The sequence below is a fragment of the Nerophis lumbriciformis genome, linkage group LG06 (genome assembly GCF_033978685.3).
Source record: "Nerophis lumbriciformis linkage group LG06, RoL_Nlum_v2.1, whole genome shotgun sequence".
In the NCBI taxonomy this organism is placed as follows: Eukaryota; Metazoa; Chordata; class Actinopteri; order Syngnathiformes; family Syngnathidae; genus Nerophis; species Nerophis lumbriciformis.
In genome coordinates this window covers 12,587,251-12,605,950 of record NC_084553.2, presented here as the reverse complement: position 1 = coordinate 12,605,950, position 18,700 = coordinate 12,587,251, and the positions used below count along the sequence as shown (strand labels likewise).

Below are 18,700 nucleotides of genomic sequence, written 5' to 3'. Positions count from 1 at the left end.
CAGCTTTGCCATGATGTGATCCATCTTGCGATTCAGTTCAGAAATCGCCCCAGTCTGTGATGCCACAGCCTGCCCCAAACTTTCCATTGCGACGAACAGCCTTTGGGCCCCTTGAGTGGCTGCCATCATCCTACGAATTTGACGATACCCCAGAGCAAGGGTCAGGAACCTTTTTGGCTGACAGAGCCATGAAAGCCAAATATTTTAAAAAGTATTTCCGTGAGAGCCGTGTAATATATTTTAACAATGAATACAACTAAAGGCGTGCATTTTTAAGTAAGACCAACATTTTTAGAGTATAATAAGTCTCATATCTTACCATTAATGCGACTTCTGGTGCTGCATGGTTTTGCTGATGGCTTTGTAGTCTGGTTGATACGTGGTTGTTTTAACACTGTGATTACCAGCGGAATTATTCATTACTTATCGTGTTAAGCAGTGTCAGCTAAGGTTTATCTGAGAGCCAGATGCTATCATCAAAAGAGCCACATCTGGCTCTAGAGTCGTAGGTTCCCTACCCCTGCACCAGAGCAATGCCCAGCCCAATCAGCCGGTGCCCCGCGATCATGGTTCCAAATAGGTAGATGTCTTCCACGTCCTCGATGGAAAGGACTGAGAGGCACATGATTCTCCATTTATCCCAGGAATCTCTCAAGTGCCCCGCAGCAATGGTTCCATCAGGGCAGCCAGGCTCCCCAGAACCTCTTTTCCTCGTCGAAAAGATTTTGTCAATTGAGTCGAGAGTCCAGCTGGTCATTTCCATGTCTGATGTTTAGATTTGGAGGACAGCGCAAGGAAAGAGGCTTCAAAAAAGTGTAGACAAGACAAAAACAAAGAGAGCAAGCAGGGAGAAGAAGGGAGCGGAAAAAAATGTGACCGCCTTCACCAGAGGCAAGACTGAAACGCTGGATGATACACAATACAATGCAACATGCTGGATGATACACAATACAATGCAACATGCTGGATGATACACAATACAATGCAACATGCTGGATGATTCACGATACAAAGGGACGGCGTGGCGCAGTGGGAGAGTGGCCGTGCGCGACCCGAGGGTCCCTGGTTCAATCCCCACCTAGTACCAACCTCGTCATGTCCGTTGTGTCCTGAGCAAGACACTTCACCCTTGCTCCTGATGGGTGCTGGTTAGCGCCTTGCATGGCAGCTCCCTCCATCAGTGTGTGAATGTGTGTGTGAATAGGTAAATGTGGAAGTAGTGTCAAAGCGCTTTGAGTACCTTGAAGGTAGAAAAGCGCTATACAAGTACAACCCATTTATCATTATTTATTTAATGCAAAATACTGGATGATAGATGCATACTTGCCAACCCTCACGGATTTTCCGGGAGACTCCCAAAATTCAGAGCCTCTCCCGAAAACCTCCCGGGACAAATTTTCTCCCGAAAATCTCCCGAAATTCAGGCGGACTCAGGTCCATGCGGGCCTGAGTCCGCTAACCCCCAATATAAACAGCGTACCTGCCCAATCACATTATAACTGTAGAATGATGGAGGGCGAGTTCTTGGTTTCTTATGTGGGTTTATTGTTGGGCAGTTTCATTAACGTCCTCCCAGCGCGGCAACAACACACAACAACAGCAGTCACGTTTTTGTCTACCGTAAAGCAGTTCGTCTGCCGTAAACAGCAATGTTGTGACACTCGTTAAACAGGACAATACTGCCATCTAGTGCATTTGATGACAGCACTTTTGTGCGTGCCACACAGCAATGCATCATCAGAGAGGGTGTTCAGCATGGTTCGAAAAATAGTGACAGAGAATAGAACAAGGATGAACAATTCAACCCTTAACTCAACAATGAGTAGATGAGTGTTATGTGTGTGTATATGTGTAAATAAATGAACACTGAAATTCAAGTATTTATTTATATATATATATATATATATATATATATATATATATATATATATATATATATATATATATATATATATGTATATATATATATATATATATATATATATATATATATAATAAATATACATTTATAGCTAGAATTCACTGAAAGTCAAGTATTTCTTATATATATATATATATATATATGAAATACTTGACTTAGTATTTCGTCAAGTATTTCTTATATATATATATATATATATATATATATATGAAATACTTGACTTTCAGTGAATTCTAGCTATAAATATATATTTCTTTTATTATATATATATATATATATATATATATATATATATATAAAAATAGTCAAGTATTTCTTATATATATATATATATATATATATATATATATATATATATATATATATATATATATATATATATATATATATATATATATATATATATATATATACATATATATATATATATATATGAAATACTTGACTTAGTATTTCGTCAAGTATTTTTTAAATCTGTCCTTTCTAAACAATTGTCGACCGCTTGTTACTCTCGGGGTCTCCTAGCCACTCAGGCAAATCATATTGTCTAAAAATGCATTTTCCCATCGATAACGTGAAAGTGCACGCTCTTTCAGTCAATTAGTGCGCGAGGAATATATATACACATATATAAATCTTTAAGTCTCTAAGTCTTTTGAATGGCTCTATGAGAGAAACAGCTTTTTCAAAATTCGGCTCCCTTAAAAGAGGCATCAATCCCATCTCTAGCAGCTTGACTGTAATAAATCAGAAAGCAATGACAGGGTTGCTAAAAGGCCCATGTTTAGTTATAGGCCTTAAAATAACAGCTTTAAAAAGATCTGGATGTGTTAACAGAGTTGTGTTGATCAGTCATCCTTTACGACAAGTGATAGCGATCATTCACCTCGTCATACATTATCTGAGTGTTCCATTGCATCTTACAGCATGTTGCATTGTATCATGCATCATCCAGCATGTTGTACTGCAGGGGCCCCCAAACTTTTTGACTTTAGAATAGAATAGTCAACCGGAAAAGTGAATTCAAAAACAAATGAAAAATACAGAATCAAAACATATATGTATATTTCTCCATTATATATACAGTCGTGGTCAAAAGTTTACATACACTGTAATGGCTGTCTTGAGTTTCCAATAATTTCTACAACTCTTATGTTTTTGTGATAGAGTGATTGGAGCACATACTTGTTGGTCACAAAAAACATTCACAAAGTTTGGTTCTTTTATGAATTTATTATCGGTCTACTGAAGATGTGAGCAAATGTGCTGGGTCAAAAGTATACATACAGCAATGTTAATATTTGCTTACATGTCCCTTGGCAAGTTTCACTGCAATAAGGCGCTTTTGGTAGCCATCCACAAGCTTCTGGTTGAATTTTTGACCACTCCTCTTGACAAAATTGGTGCAGTTCAGCAAAATGTGTTGGTTTTCTGACATGGACTTGTTTCTTCAGCATTGTCCACACGTTTTAAGTCAGGACTTTGGGAAGGACATTCTAAAACCTTAATTCTAGCCTGATTTAGCCATTCCTTTAGCACTTTTGACGTGTGTTTGGGGTCATTGTCCTGTTGGAACACCCAACTGCGCCCAAGACCCAACCTCCGGGCTGATGATTTTAGGTTGTCCTGAAGAATTTGGAGGTAATCCTCCTTTTTCATTGTCCCATTTACTCTCTGTAAAGCACCAGTTCCATTGGCAGCAAAATAGGCCCATAGCATAATACTACCACCACCATGCTTGATGGTAGGAATGGTGTCCCTGGGATTAAAGGCCTCACCTTTTCTCCCCCAAACATATTGCTGGGTATTGTGGCCAAACAGCTCAATTTTTGTTTCATCTGACCACAGAACTTTCCTCCAGAAGGTCTTATCTTTGTCCATGTGATGCATACTTGCCAACCCTCCCGGATTTTCCGGGAGACTCCCAAAATGCAGCGCCTCTCCCGAAAACCTCCCGGGACAAATTTTCTCCCAAAAATCTCCCGAAATTCAGGCAGACTCAGGTCCTCCACAATATAAAAAAGCGTACCTGCCCAATCACGTTATAACTATAGAATGATGGAGGGCGAGTTCTTGGTTTCTTATGTGGGTTTATTGTTAGGCAGTTTCATTAACGTCCTCCCAGCGTGGCAACAACACACCACAACAGCAGTCACTTTTTTGTATACCATAAAGCAGTTCGTCTGCCGTAAACAGCATTGTTGTGACACTCTTAAACAGGACAATACTGCCATCTAGTGCATTTGATGAAAACACTTTTGTGCGTGCCACACATCAATGCATCATCAGAGAGGGTGTTCAGCATGGTTCGAAAAATAGTGACAGAGAATAGAACAAGGATGGACAATTCAACCCTTAACTCAACAATGAGTAGATGAGTGTTATGTGTGTGTATATGTGTAAATAAATGAACACTGAAATTCAAGTATTTATTTTATATATATATATATATATATATATATATATATATATATATATATATATATATGTCTTAATAAGGTTATCCAAAAAATAGTGCTCGATACCGTAGTAGAGCGCAATATATGTATGTGTGGGAAAAAAAAATCACAAGACTACTTCATCTCTACAGGCCTGTTTCATGAGGGTTTCCTCAATCATCAGGAGATTTTAATGGGAGCATTCACATACCATGGTTTATATAGGGCACAGAGTGGGTGGGTACAGGCTGGCGTAGGGGCGTGGTGATTGGCTCATGTGTTACCTAGGAGGTGTTTCCGTCTGTGGCGGCATGCTGATACAATTTCGCTGCGCTTGTTGAGGGATGACAGGTCTGGACGGTATATAATAAACAGTTTCTCTTTCAAGCATAGGTTGCATCTTTTATTACCACTATTGTAAGGTGTGCTGGATGCAAGAATTTGCCATGTTATTGAATATTCAACATTATTGTCTTTGAGGTCCCAAATGTGTTTGCTGAGTTCTGTGGTATTCCGCAGGTTTTGGTTCCTGAAAGAAGCCTTGTGATTGTTCCATCTGGTTTTAAACTCTCCCTCGGTTAATCCTACATATGTGTCGGATGTGTTAATGTCCTTGCGTGTTACCTTAGATTGGTAAACAACTGATGTTTGTAAGCACCCCCCGTTGAGAGGGCAATCAGGTTTCTTGCGGCAGTTGCAGCCTTTGTTGGTTTTGGGGTCGCTCTGTCCGGGGGCCGACGGCTCATTTGCAATTGTTTTGTTGTGGTTTGAGATAATTTGTCGTATATTGTTCATACAGCTGTAGCTCAGTTTAATTAAATTTAAAATTAATTAAACAAGAACAACATTAAAATGGTGAATTCTAGCTGGAAATATACTCCTCCCCTTTTAGCCACGGCCCCAACCACGCCCCCAACCCACCCCGACCGCGCCCACCCCCACCTCCCGAAATCGGAGGTCTCAAGGTTGGCAAGTATGATGTGATGTCAGAAGAAACAAAAATTTAGCTCTTTGGCAACAATACCCAGCAATATGTTTGGAGGAGAAAAGGTATATACATATGCATATACATATATACGTATACATATAAACGTTAATTCAAATGCTGCTAAATTTCCTTTAATTCTGACCCATGTTTAGTCCAGTTGCAAGTCGGGTGCATGTGCATAAAAAAACGTCTCCCCAACAAACGGCTCACAATGGGGAATCGGTTCTCATTGCTCATTTGAAAAAGCTGTTAAAAAGACTGGATTCGTTCACAGATGTCACATCTCTACAAGCTGTACCTTTAGCTGGTCCTTTATAGTATTCATACTGGGTAGGATTATGGCTGGTATAAAACATTACATTTTAAAAAGATACATTTCATTCTGCACTTATTTTTTGAATTTTAATTATTTCTCTATAAAGTTATTTTGTCTGAAAATGAATAACAATCTGATGAAGCCCACCCAGAAAACGGCTTCAGTTTTTCAAACAAAGATACCTGATGGAACAGATTAACCAAAGAAATCAAACAAAGTACCAATATGATTCAGTTCAAACTTGCCTTTGAAGTTCCAAGCTAGCAAGAGGGGGGTTTTGCTTTTATTTTAAGACTTTTTAACACGATTCCAACACAAAAAAGTCGCTTTCTATAGAATAGGATTTCATCTTTCAAGTAAAAAAAAACATTAAGTTGTAATTTTCACTTTTTACACTACAACTAAACAAGCTGCACTTTATTTTATACAACAACTTATTATTTTATAACCACTAACAATTGTTTGGATATAGAGAACATACAAACCCTTTATTTATTGAATCAAAAATACTGAAATTCCACAACATAGTGAATTTGCAAACAGCTAAAATTATACACAAAGCAAACTATAATCTGCTACCCAAGAATATACAACAATTATTCTCAACAAAAGAGGAGAAATATGATCTTAGAATAAAATGTAATTTAAAACATTTGTACGCACGTACAACACTTAAGACCTTCGATTGTGTTTACAAAGTACAAAGAAGAAGAACCATGATTAACATTCTGAATTGATGTGATGAATATTTAGTGGACGCCGACTTAAACAAGTTGAAAAACTTATTCGGTGGTCAATTGTACGGAATATGTACGGTACTGTGCAATCTACTAACAAAAAATTCAAACAATCAATCAAAACCACAATGGAAACAAGCCTTTTGACTTTTTGTGCCATCCATTTGCCTTTTTAAAGCATTACATGGATTAAATTATTTTAGATGGCAATAAACTTCTCAATCAACCAATCAAGCAATCAATTTTAAACATTCTGAATTCATCTCATCCATCCATTCATTTTCAAGATAATCTTACTCATCTCACCATATGAAATGTAACTTACTTCACCAATGTAAGCAGCACCAAGTTCCTGGGGGTGCAGATAACTGACAATATAACCTGGTCCCTACACACCGGAGCTCTTGTAAAAAGAGCTCAGCAGCGCATGCACTATTTGTGTCGGATGAAAAGAGCACAGCTCCCTCCCCCCATTCTCACCACATTCTACAGAGGCACTGCCTGCTGACCAACTGCATCTCTGTCTGGACTGGAGCCTGCAGTGCCTCAGACTGCATACTTGCCAACCCTCCTGGATTTTCCGGGAGACTCCCGAAATTCAGCGCCTGTCCCGAAAACCTCCCGGGACAAATTTTCTCCCGAAAATCTCCCGAAATTCAGGCGGAGCTGGAGACCACGCCCCCTCCAGCTCCATGCGGACCTGAGTGACGTGTTGACAGCCTGTTCTCACGTCCGCTTTCCCACAATATAAACAGCTTGCCTGCCCAATCACGTTATAACTGTAGAATGATCGAGGGCGAGATATATATATATATATATAAAATATATATATATAGCTAGAATTCACTGAAATTCAAGTATTTCTTATCTTAACCACGCCCCCAACCACGCCCCCCGCCCCCCACCCCCACCTCCCGAAATCGGAGGTCTCAAGGTTGGCAAGTATGCTCAGACTGGAAGTCTCTCCAGAGAGTGGTGAGGACGGCGGAAAATATCATCAGGACTCCTCTTCCTCCTATCCAGGAGATCGCAAAAAGCCGCTGCCTGACCAGGGCTCAGAAAATCTGCAATCCCACCCCCACCAAGGACTGTTTTTCACTGCTGGACTCTAGAAAGAGGTTCCGCAGCTTCTGAAGCAGAACCTCCAGGTTCTGTAACAGCTTGTTCCCTCAGGCCGTAAGACTCTTGAACGCATCATAATTATCCCCTCAACTCCCCCCAAAATGGATTAACTCCCTGGAATAAAAAAGACAATATAACATACATCCATAAACATGGACGCATATGAAAAAGTGCAATATATTTATCTGTACAGTAATCTATTTATTTATTTATATATGCACCTTACTGCCTTTTTATCCTGCACTATACCATGAGCTAATGTAACGAAATTGTGTTCTTATCTGTACTGTAAAGTTCAAATTTGAATGACAATAAAAAGGAAGTGAAGTGAAGTGAAGTGAATTACATTTATATAGCGCTTTTTCTCAAGTGACTCAAAGCGCTTTACTTAGTGAAACCCAATATCTAAGTTATATTTAAACCAGTGTGGGTGGCACTGGGAGCAGGTGGGTAAAGTGTCTTGCCCAAGGACACAACGGCACAAAGTCTAAGTCTAAGTCTAAGTCTAATATGATCCACTTCAAGAAACTCTTCAAACTTAATGTGTTTACAAAGTACAAAGAAGAAGAACCATGATAAACATTCTGAATTGATGTGATGAATATTTAGTTGACCTCGACTTAAACAAGTTGAAAAACTTATTCGGGTGTTACCATTTAGTGGTCAATTGTACGGAATATGTACGGTACTGTGCAATCTACTAATAAAAGTTGCAATCAATCAATCAAAACCACAATGGAAACAAGCCTTTTGGCTTTTTGTGCCATCCATTTGCCTTTTTAAAGTATTACATGGATTCAATTCTTTAAGATGGATGTCCGTTAACTTTTTGCAACTCGACGCTAAGAAAACGGAAATGCTGATTATCGGTCCTGCTAGACACAGACATTTATTTAATAATACCACCTTCACATTTGACAACCAAACAATTACACAAGGCGACTCGGTAAAGAATCTGGGTATTATCTTCAACCCAACTCTATTGTTTGAGTCACATAATAAGAGTGTTACTAAAACGGCCTTCTTTCATCTCCGTAATATCACTCAAATTCGTTCCATTTTGTCCACTAGCGACACTGAGATCATTATTCATACGTTCGTTACGTCTCGTCTCGATTACTATAACATATTATTTTCGGGTCTCCCTATGTCTAGCATTAAAAGATTACTGTTGGTACAAAATGCGGCTGCTAGACTTTTGATAAGAACAAGAAAGTTTGATCATATTACGCCTATACTATATATACCTTTATATACCTATACCAGTGACGTGCGGTGAGGTTGATGGCTGGTGAGGCACTGACTTCATCACAGTCAGATTTACAAACATATGAACCCTAAAGAGTATCTTATTCACCATTTGATTGGCAGCAGTCAACGGGTTATGTTTAAAAGCTCATACCAGCATTCTTCCCTGCTTGGCACTCAGCATCAAGGCTTGGAATTGGGGGTTAAATCAACAAAAATGATTCCCGGGCGCGGCGCCGCTGCTGCCCACTGCTCCCCTCACCTCCCAGGGGGTGAACAAGGGGATGGGTCAAATGCAGACGACAAATTTCATTACACCTAGTGTGTGTGTGACAATCATTGGTACTTTAACTTAACTTTAACTTTACACATACAAACTGTAGCACACAAAAAAGCACATTTAATTAAAAAAATGTTATTATGGTCTTACCTTTACTTATAAATTAAGTCCATGCGCCGCAACTAAAGCCCTCACTTAAACTTTCCACGTGCAAGATTGAATCTACTTAAAAACGTTTAACCGAGGTTTATAAATGTCGCCTATACTGTATGAAACTACAAAATAACAAACACGGAGGCTCCAGTTTACACGAGGACCACTTTATTTACCTTCTTTCAAAAACCTCCGCTCCACTCTGTGTCATCACTTCCGCTCTTAGCGCCTTCAAAATAAGAGCTCAAGGCATATACTGTATAACAGCGCATATCAGGAACTTAACATCACAAAGAGAAAAGCCCATGAAAATAGGTTGCAAAAGTTATTTAATAAGAAGCCAAAAAGTGCAAAAACAATAATGTTCGTGTTGGAGGAGTTGTGAATTAGATACACCTGCAGTCTGCAGGTGTACCTAATGTTGTGGCCCTGCAGTCATTCACAACTCCTCCAACATGAACATTATTGTTTTTGCACTTTTTGGCTTCTTATGAAATAACTTTTTTAAATAGATTCAATCTTGCACGTGGAAAGTTTAAGTGTGGGCTTTAGTTGATATAACAATTCTACGGCGGGGGTGCAGGAGGCGGGATTACTGGAGCCTCAGCCCGTGCGTCTTTTGCAGCCATTTTATGATCGCTCAGCACAAGAAATACGTTACACACATACAGTTGTTGACAAAATACACTGTACATTATATACCTCAGCTAACTAAACTATGGAAATGTATAATATAGTTCATATAGCAATACAGTCTCACTGCACAGCAGGCCAGCAGTTAGCCGAGTCCGGAATCCATGTTGAGGCACTGAGTGACGTGCCTCAACTGGCTGCTGTTCACCGCACTGTCTCTTCTCAGTATTTGAACGGCAAATGTGAAAATTCAGCGATTTTGAATAAAAATAATCTAAAACTGGTGAAGTTAAATGGAAAATAACTTTATAGTATAATCACTGGATACATATAACAATTTAATAAATTTTTTTTCTTTTTACATTTTTTTTCTTTCCATGATGGCAGGTGAGGCCCCGCCTCACCTGCCTCTAGTGACTGCACGTCACTGACCTATACATAATACACCTATACTGGCTCTCCTGCACTGACTTCCTGTGCACTTAAGATGTGACTTTAAGGTTTTACTACTTACGTATAAAATACTACACGGTCTAGCTCCATCCTATCTTGCCGATTGTATTGTACCATATGTCCCGGCAAGAAATCTGCATTCAAAGAATTCTGGCTTATTAGTGATTCCCAGAGCCCCAAAAAAAGTCTGCAGGCTATAGAGCGTTTTCTATTCGGGCTCCAATACTTTGGAATGCCCTCCCGGTAACAGTTAGAGATGCTACCTCAGTAGAAGCATTTGAGTCCCATCTTAAAACTCATTTGTATACTCTAGCCTTTAAATAGACCCCCCTTTTAGACCGGTTGATCTGCCGTTTCTTTTCTGCTCTGCCCCCCTCTCCTTCGTGGAGGGGTGGGGGCACAGGTTCGGTGGCCACGGATGAAGCGCTGGCTGTCCAAAGTCGGGACCCGGGGTGGACTGCCGTCTGTGCATCGGTTGGGGACGTCTCTGCGCTGCTGACCTGTCTCCGCTCGGGATGGTCTCCTGCTGGCCCCACTATGGACTGGACTCTCACTATTATGTTAGATCCACTATGGACTGGACTCTCACCATTATGTTAGATCCACTATGGACTGGACTCTCACTATTATGTTAGATCCACTATGGACTGGACTCTCACTATTATGTTAGACCCACTATGGACTGGATTATCACTATTATGTTAGATCCACTATGGACTGGACTCTCACAATATTATGCTAGATCCACTCGACGTCCATTGCAGTCCTCTCCAAGGTTTCTCATTGTCCCATTGGGTTGAGTTTTTCCTTGCCCTGATGTGGGATCTGAGCCGAGGATGTCGTTGTGGCTTGTGCAGCCCTTTGAGACACTCGTGATTTAGGGTTATATAAGTAAACATTGACTGATTTATTGAAGATGTCAATAAACTTCTCAATCAATCAATCAATCAATCAATTTTAAACATTCTGAATTTATCTCATCCATCCATTCATTTTCAAGATAATCTTACTCATCTCACCATATGAAATTTAACTTACTTCACCAACGGACGGCGTGGCGCAGTGGAAGAATGGCCGTGCGCGGCCCAAGAGTCCCTGGTTCAATCCCCACCTAGTACCAACCTCGTCATGTCCGTTGTGTCCTGAGCAAGACACTTCACCCTTGCTCCTGATGGGTGGTGGTTAGCGCCTTGCATGGCAGCTCCCTCCATCAGTGTGTGAATGTGTGTGTGAATGGGTAAATGTGGAAGTAGTGTCAAAGCGCTTTGAGTACCTTGAAGGTAGAAAAGCGCTATACAAGTACAACCCATTTATCATTTTATTTATTTAACTATTATCTAACTATTATGTTTTTATTTTTATTGTTATTACTTATGGAGTATGTTGTGAATAAATTGAGAACAGGAACTGAACAAAAGTTTTAGCAACTGCTATGTAAAGGAAAACGGGTAGGATTAAATAATAATAATAATAATAATAATAATAATAATAATAGATTTTATTTGTAAAAAGCACTTTACATAAATAAGCTGTACTTCTTCCTACTCCTTTTCGAACATGTTGAATAGAGAAACTGGACATTGTCATGTGTCATGTTGTATGCATGCATGTTCCAAATAAACCCAAACGCAACTGAGTCAAGGCGGCGTTTAAGGAAGAGAAATGGAACGCGGCCATAGTGTCGAGTGTAGCGTTCCCTCCTACACGGAACGCGGCCTGTGTAGTTCCTGTCGCGGTCGTTGTGGGCACTCACACCCCGTTCAGCCTTGCTAGCTGGCCGGCCAAACAAGGCTGAAAGAGGCGTCTGGTGCCCAGCCGAGGCGTTTGTGGATAGGCAGACAAAGACGTGACTTCAGCGGGAAGACGACAACATGCCCGCGGTGTCTAAAGGGGACGGAATGCGCGGCCTGGCCGTGTTCATCTCCGACATCAGGAACTGTAAGATATAAGTTTAGTCATTTTACACATAAGTTACACCTTCATGGCCTCTTTGCGTCCGTGACGTGGGGGCTGGGACATCGCCAATTCACGCGGTTGATTCCGGCTCTTTCTGTCGCCATGACTTGCAACTTAGTCCTTCTTTAAAGAGCAGACTTTGACAGCTAGCATTAGCCACCACAAGCTAATTAGCAGCTAGCTTGAAGTTGATGACGTCACGACAAAGGGCGTGACCCGACGACGCGTCTTGGACACAAAAGTGACTCTTAGCTATTTTTTTTTTACATTCTAAAATACTATTAAAAACAAACAGAAAAAAATGCATTGAAAAATTGTTTAAAAGAGCAACAAGTAAAATGTAACGAAAAATGTTGGATCTAATAACACAAGGCTGCAATGCAGGCTGTTTTTTTTTTCTTCTTAAAACTGTCATTGCTAAAAAATAATAATGAATCAACGTTGTTATGAATTTTTTTTTTTACTTTTTTTTTTTTAAATTTAGAATTATTAATCAATCCAACAAAATAATGCACAATAATACAATTATACAATTCCAAAACCAAACCCGGCCCAGCAACATTCAGAATAGCAATCAACAGAGCAAATGAGAGGACACACAAACATGACACAAAACAATCCAAAAGTAGTCAAACAAAAGTTAATAATCAACAACAGCATCAATATTAATAAGAATTCCAACATACCGGTAGCAGTGATTAGAAATCCCTCATTGACATTATCATTACAGCCATTTATATAAAAAATAAAAACATTTAAAAAAATTAACAATAGTGTCACAGTGGCTTGCACTTGCATCACATCTCATAAGCGTGTCCTATATGTTCCATAAAGATAAAATAAGTCATATTTTAGGTTCATTTAATAGTTAAACAAATGTAAATAATGGATGCCATATTCCAATATGTGACTCACTATTTTTTAAACTAAATGCAGTTTTTTCTACTGATATCATTTCCATATCTTATGTATGTTGTTATGAATTATTGACCTAATCAAGACTTTAATAACTTTACATCAAATATTCCAATTTACAAGAAGTTTTGGGAGAGCATGTTGCATATTTTGTGTTTGCCATATAAAAAAAAAACAAGTTTTTTGGCAAATATAGCATAAAACAAACAAACAAAAACAAAAACAACATAACAAAATAAAATAAATACAAACATAATAGAACTATAGATCTGAAGTTGATCTAAAAGGTTGAAAGTAAAAAAAAAAAAGAAAAAAAGTATGACTTATTTTCACCGCGACCCCGAAGAGGACAAGCGGTAGAAAATGGATGGATGGACTTATTTTCCAAATTTTTACGAGTGGGGCCATTTTAGATCCCCAATATTTTTTGTGGGATTTTTTTATTTAATTGTCATTGCTCAAAAATAATAATAAATCTAATCAAGACTTCAATAACTTTACATCAAATATTCCACTTTAAAAGTATTTTTGGGAGAGGACATTGCATATTTTTGCCATGAATTGATTTATGTGGACCCCGACTTAAACAAGTTGAAAAACGTATTCGGGTGTTACCATTTAGTGGTCAATTGTATGGAATATGTACTGAACTGTGCAATCTACTAATAAAAGTTTCAATCAATCAATCGAAATTGTGTGTTTGCCATATAGAAAAAAAAAAACTAATTTTTGACAAAAATAGCATTAAACAAACAAACAAACAAAAGCAATATAACAAAAAATGTATACAAACATAATTTAACTACAGATCTGAAGTTGATCTAAAAGGTTTAAAGAAAAAAAAAAAGAAAAAAAAAGTATGACTTATTTTCACCGCGACCCCGAGAGGGACAAGCGGTAGGAAATGGATGGATGGACTTATTTTCCACATTTTTACGAGTGGGGCCATTTTAGCTCCCCAATATTTTTAGTGGGATTTTTTTTTTAATTGTCATTGCTCGAAAATAATAATGAATTAAAATCAATGTTGCTATGAATTATTGACCTAATCAAGAGTTCAATAACTTTACATCAAATATTCCACTTTAAAAGTAGTTTTGGGAGAGGACATTGCATATTTTGTGTGTTTGCCATATAAAAAAAAAACATGTTTGTGACAAAAATAGCATAAAACATCCATCCATCCATCCATCCATTTTCTACCGCTTATTCCCTTTGGGGTCGCGGGGGGCGCTGGAGCCTATCTCAGCTACAATCGGGCGGAAGGCGGGGTACACCCTGGACAAGTCGCCACCTCATCGCAGGGCTAAAACAAACAAACAAAAACAACATAACAAAAAAAAATTATACAAACATAATTTAACTATAGATCTGAAGAAGTTCATCTAAAAGGTTGAAAGTTAAAAAAAAGAATTAAAAAAAAAAAAAGTATTGCTTATTTTCGGGACAAGCGGTAGAAAATTGATTGATTTAGATTTAAGCGCTGAAAAAAAAAATACCATATGACTTATTTGTAAATATTTTATGACTGAGACCTTTCCAGGTGCCTAAAACAAAACTTGAGGGGAGACCTAAAAAAATTAATTACATTGGTTTTGAGAATGAAAAAATATCAAATTGGACACCCAGGCTTGAGAGTGATATCAAAGGATACTTGATATGTGTGTCACTGTGTAGCACAAGATGCTTCACTAATGTCAACATTAACTTTTTATGTGTATCTATAGCAGTAATGCCTGTCATATTTCCATTACGCAGTCCAAAAATGTTAAAGTATTTTCTTTACACATTGAAATATTACGCAAAGTAAATCTAAAACACACATGTGGTCATTCAATTCTGTGTGACTGACAATAGAGTATTACCAATATATGTGGAAAAATAAAGCTACACTAAATAATAAATACACACAGTGGCACCTCCTTTTGTAATAATCTGTTCCAACTTCCAGGGTCAAACTGTGGCCATCATAAAACCTTAATAACGACACATGTAACAATGGATGCCAGCTAATGTGGCTGTGCAATAGTATATTGGGCATTTTCCGACTCTTAAGAGCTGCGTTAGACAATGATTTGACAGTCTCGTGTCTTTATAGTATGTTGTGCATCCGTCACTCTCTGACTCCTTAAAGGGGCTCTATTACAGTATGCAAAACCAACCTTTCTTACCTACTGGTATCTGTTTTTGTGTATTTGGGATCTGCATAAGTCCTGAAAATGTTAAATTAAACCATTGAGGCAAGGCAGAGATATTAAAAAATAATATCAAATCTTGCCTTCCTTCACACTCCCTCAAAACGAGCTATATCTCCATATTTGGGATAAAATTACCCACAGTGCTTTGCGTGAATACGTTTCTTCTTTTTCTCCTTCTTGTTGTCGAGCAGACTGGCTCGTACATGCACATGCATCCTCCACTGTTGCCATTTGTAATACAAAGCAGCGTATAGTTCGAACTTATATCTGTCAGTAGACTCGCTATGGAAGCGCTAAAAAATACAACAAAGATGGTAGAGGGAAGACAGCCCACACAAAGGCGCATCCTGAAGAGACGGTCAGTAAGAGACTAAAAAAACAGTTGGTTAAACTATCACCAGTCACATTTTAACATTTAAAAATGAGTGAGGTGGTGTCAATGCTAAAACACAACCACAATCACAATAAAGCATACAACATTTTATATTTTCTGGAAAATATAATTCATACCCTCAGCTTTCAAGGTCCACTGGAATATAAAAGTGATGTTGTGGATTACAGTATTTGTTCATCACGTTACAGTCGGGCCAGAAATGTTCCTCTCCTTTTTATGAGGTTGCTAACCGTTTTCTTGATGAGTTTATGCAAGATGTTTTATGGGCGATTGACAGGCCGTTACTATGGCAACCTGTCTTCCTCTTCAGCGCTGTTCTCTCATCCAAGAATGATAACGTAATTGTGGCAAAACAACAAGACGGTGATGAGCCCACTTAGCAATGCATGCAGTTTAACATGCAACATAAAGACACATGGCTACATTTGCACAATCCAACATATCTGAAAAAGAAGAGCTTATTTAATTCTACTCCTTTTCCATTTCCATGATTAATTCACGTTTTCTACCATGAAAAACAATAATAAAAAATAAAAAAACATTGAATTTGGTTGCCTAATTCATTTTGATCTATTTTATTTGGGCTAAACAACTCCCAAAAAATGTTTGGAGCGAATATAATCTTTAAACCCATGTATTGTACTGGTTTGATGACTTTTAAGATACCTTTTTTGTCAGTCGTCTGCTCCAATTATTACATGCTGCTGAGTGAAACACATGCTTTTTGTTTTGCAGGCAAAAGTAAAGAGGCAGAAATTAAGAGGATCAACAAAGAACTGGCCAACATTCGCTCCAAGTTCAAAGGTACTCCTATGATGACCACCCGAGCTCACTTTATATATAGTCTTCCCTTTTGAGCTGGGTCAAGACTGTCACAGTTAGCCACTGAATGTTTCTCTGTCTTCTTGACGTTTGCGCTGCCACTTGCGCCGTCTAAAATTAGTCCGCTGCTGAAGGAAGTTGCCTCATCTGACCGTGGTGCCCATCAATCTTTTCCTTTCATTTCCTGTCCTCCCTCACAGCACACTGCAGACAAACAACAGTTGTATTTATTTTTCAACAACACCCCGTCATAACCGAGTCACACATGTTCTTCCTTATTGGGAATTATATTTTGTTCAGGCGCGAATGGAACTTTTGTGTCACTTCCGAATTAAAAGGCCCATATGGAACCTGTATATAATTTTTTTCCATGTCAATGTGAACAATAATTTTTTTTGTCAAATCCGACCTTGACCACTTTCGTAAGTGGATATAAATCTGATATGTATCCGATTCAACCGCAGTCCGGACGATTGGGTCGCATTCATCCGACTCATATGTCAGGAAAATAATTATAATTATTTGGCAATAACCGACGGTCGCAGAAATAAATAGTGGACGAATGAGCAGAAAACAGGCAAAATGTTTTAGAACTCACGTCAATGTCCCACCAATCCTGGCTCCGACTGCTTACCCTCTCACTCCTCGGAATACACGTTAAAAATACCAGTAGAGTGGAAAAACATGTTGTCTCTATGTTAAAGCTATTATCATAAAATATAAACTGTATATATATATATATATATATATATGACACCAAATAACATACAAAGTTCGCAAGTAGAGATGTCCAATAATATCGGATTGCCGATATCGTCCGATAAATGCTTTAAAATGTAATATCGGAAATTATCGGTATCGGTTTCAAAAAGTAAAATGTATGACTTTTTAAAACGCCGCTGTACGGAGTGGTACACGGACGTAGGGAGAAGTACAGAGCAGTTGCGTCTCCCAGTCATACTTGCCAACCCTCCCAATTTTCCCAGGAGACTCCCGAATTTCAGTGCCCCTCCCGAAAATCTCCCGGGGAACCATTGTCCTGAATTTCTCCCGATTTCCACCCAGACAACAATATTGGAGGCGTGCCTTAAAGCAGTGTTTTTCAACCACTGTGCCGCGGAGATACAGTCTGGTGTGCCGTGGGAGATAATCTAATTTCACCTATTTGGGTTAAAAATATTTTTAGCAAACCAGTAATTATAGTCTGCAAATGATGTGTTGTTGTTGAGTGTCGGTGCTGTCTAGAGCTCGGCAGAGTGACCGTGTAATACTCTTCCATATCAGTAGGTGGCAGCAGGTAACTAATTGCTTTGTAGATGTCAGAAACAGCGGGAGGCAGGGTGCAGGTAAAAATGTGTCTAATGCTTAAACCGAAAATTAACAAGAGGCGAGTGCCCCTAAGAAAAGGCATTGAAGCTTAAAGAAGGCTATGCAGAGCAAAACTAAAACTGAACTGGCTATAAAGTAAACAACAACAGAATGCTGGACGACAGCAAAGACTTACTGTGGCGCACAGACAGCGTCCACAATGTACATACGAACATGACGTGACACTCAACAATGTCCCCACAGAGAAGGATTAAAAACAACTGAAATATTCTTGATTGCTAAAACAAAGTAGATGCAGGGAATATCACTCAAAGGAAAACATGAAACTGCTACAGCAAAATACCAAAAAAAGAGAAAAAGCCACCAAAATAGGAGCGCAAGACAAGAACTAAAACACTACACAGGAAAACAGCAAAAACCTCCAAATAAGTCAGGGTGTGATGTGACAGGTGGTGACAGTACATCTACTTTGAGACAAGAGCTATTGTGATGCATGCTTGGTTATGCTTTAAAGTCATACCCAACAATTGCGACAACGACTTTTTACTGTCAACTGAGTTTCGTTTTTAATGATGTCTGCTGGTGGTGTGCCTCCGCATTTTTTCAACGCAAAAAATGTGCCTTGGCTCAAAAAAGGTTGAAAAACACCGCCTTAAAGGCACTGCCTTTGCGTGCCGGCCCAATCACATAATATTTACGTCTTTCCACACACACAAGTGAATGCAATGCATACTTGGTCAACAGCCATACAGGTCACACTGAGGGTGGCCGTATAAACAACTTTAACACTGTTACAA

At 38.7% G+C, this 18,700-nt stretch overlaps 1 protein-coding gene across 2 annotated transcripts in view; it reads left to right on the top strand.

Annotated features, from left to right (window-relative positions):
• The first annotated feature begins 11,948 nt into the window (after nt 1-11,948).
• The window catches only part of LOC133608469 (AP-2 complex subunit alpha-2-like), a 38,577-nt gene continuing 31,825 nt past the window's right edge, over nt 11,949-18,700 (top strand). Inside the window, exons 1-2 of one of the 2 annotated variants that reach the window (XM_061963713.2) lie at nt 11,949-12,227; nt 16,488-16,556. In XM_061963713.2, coding sequence (XP_061819697.1) covers nt 12,161-12,227; nt 16,488-16,556 — 136 coding nt within the window. In that variant the 5' untranslated portion in view covers nt 11,949-12,160. The remainder of the gene's footprint in view (nt 12,228-16,487; nt 16,557-18,700) is intronic. The other variant, XM_061963714.2, reaches the window with a different exon arrangement.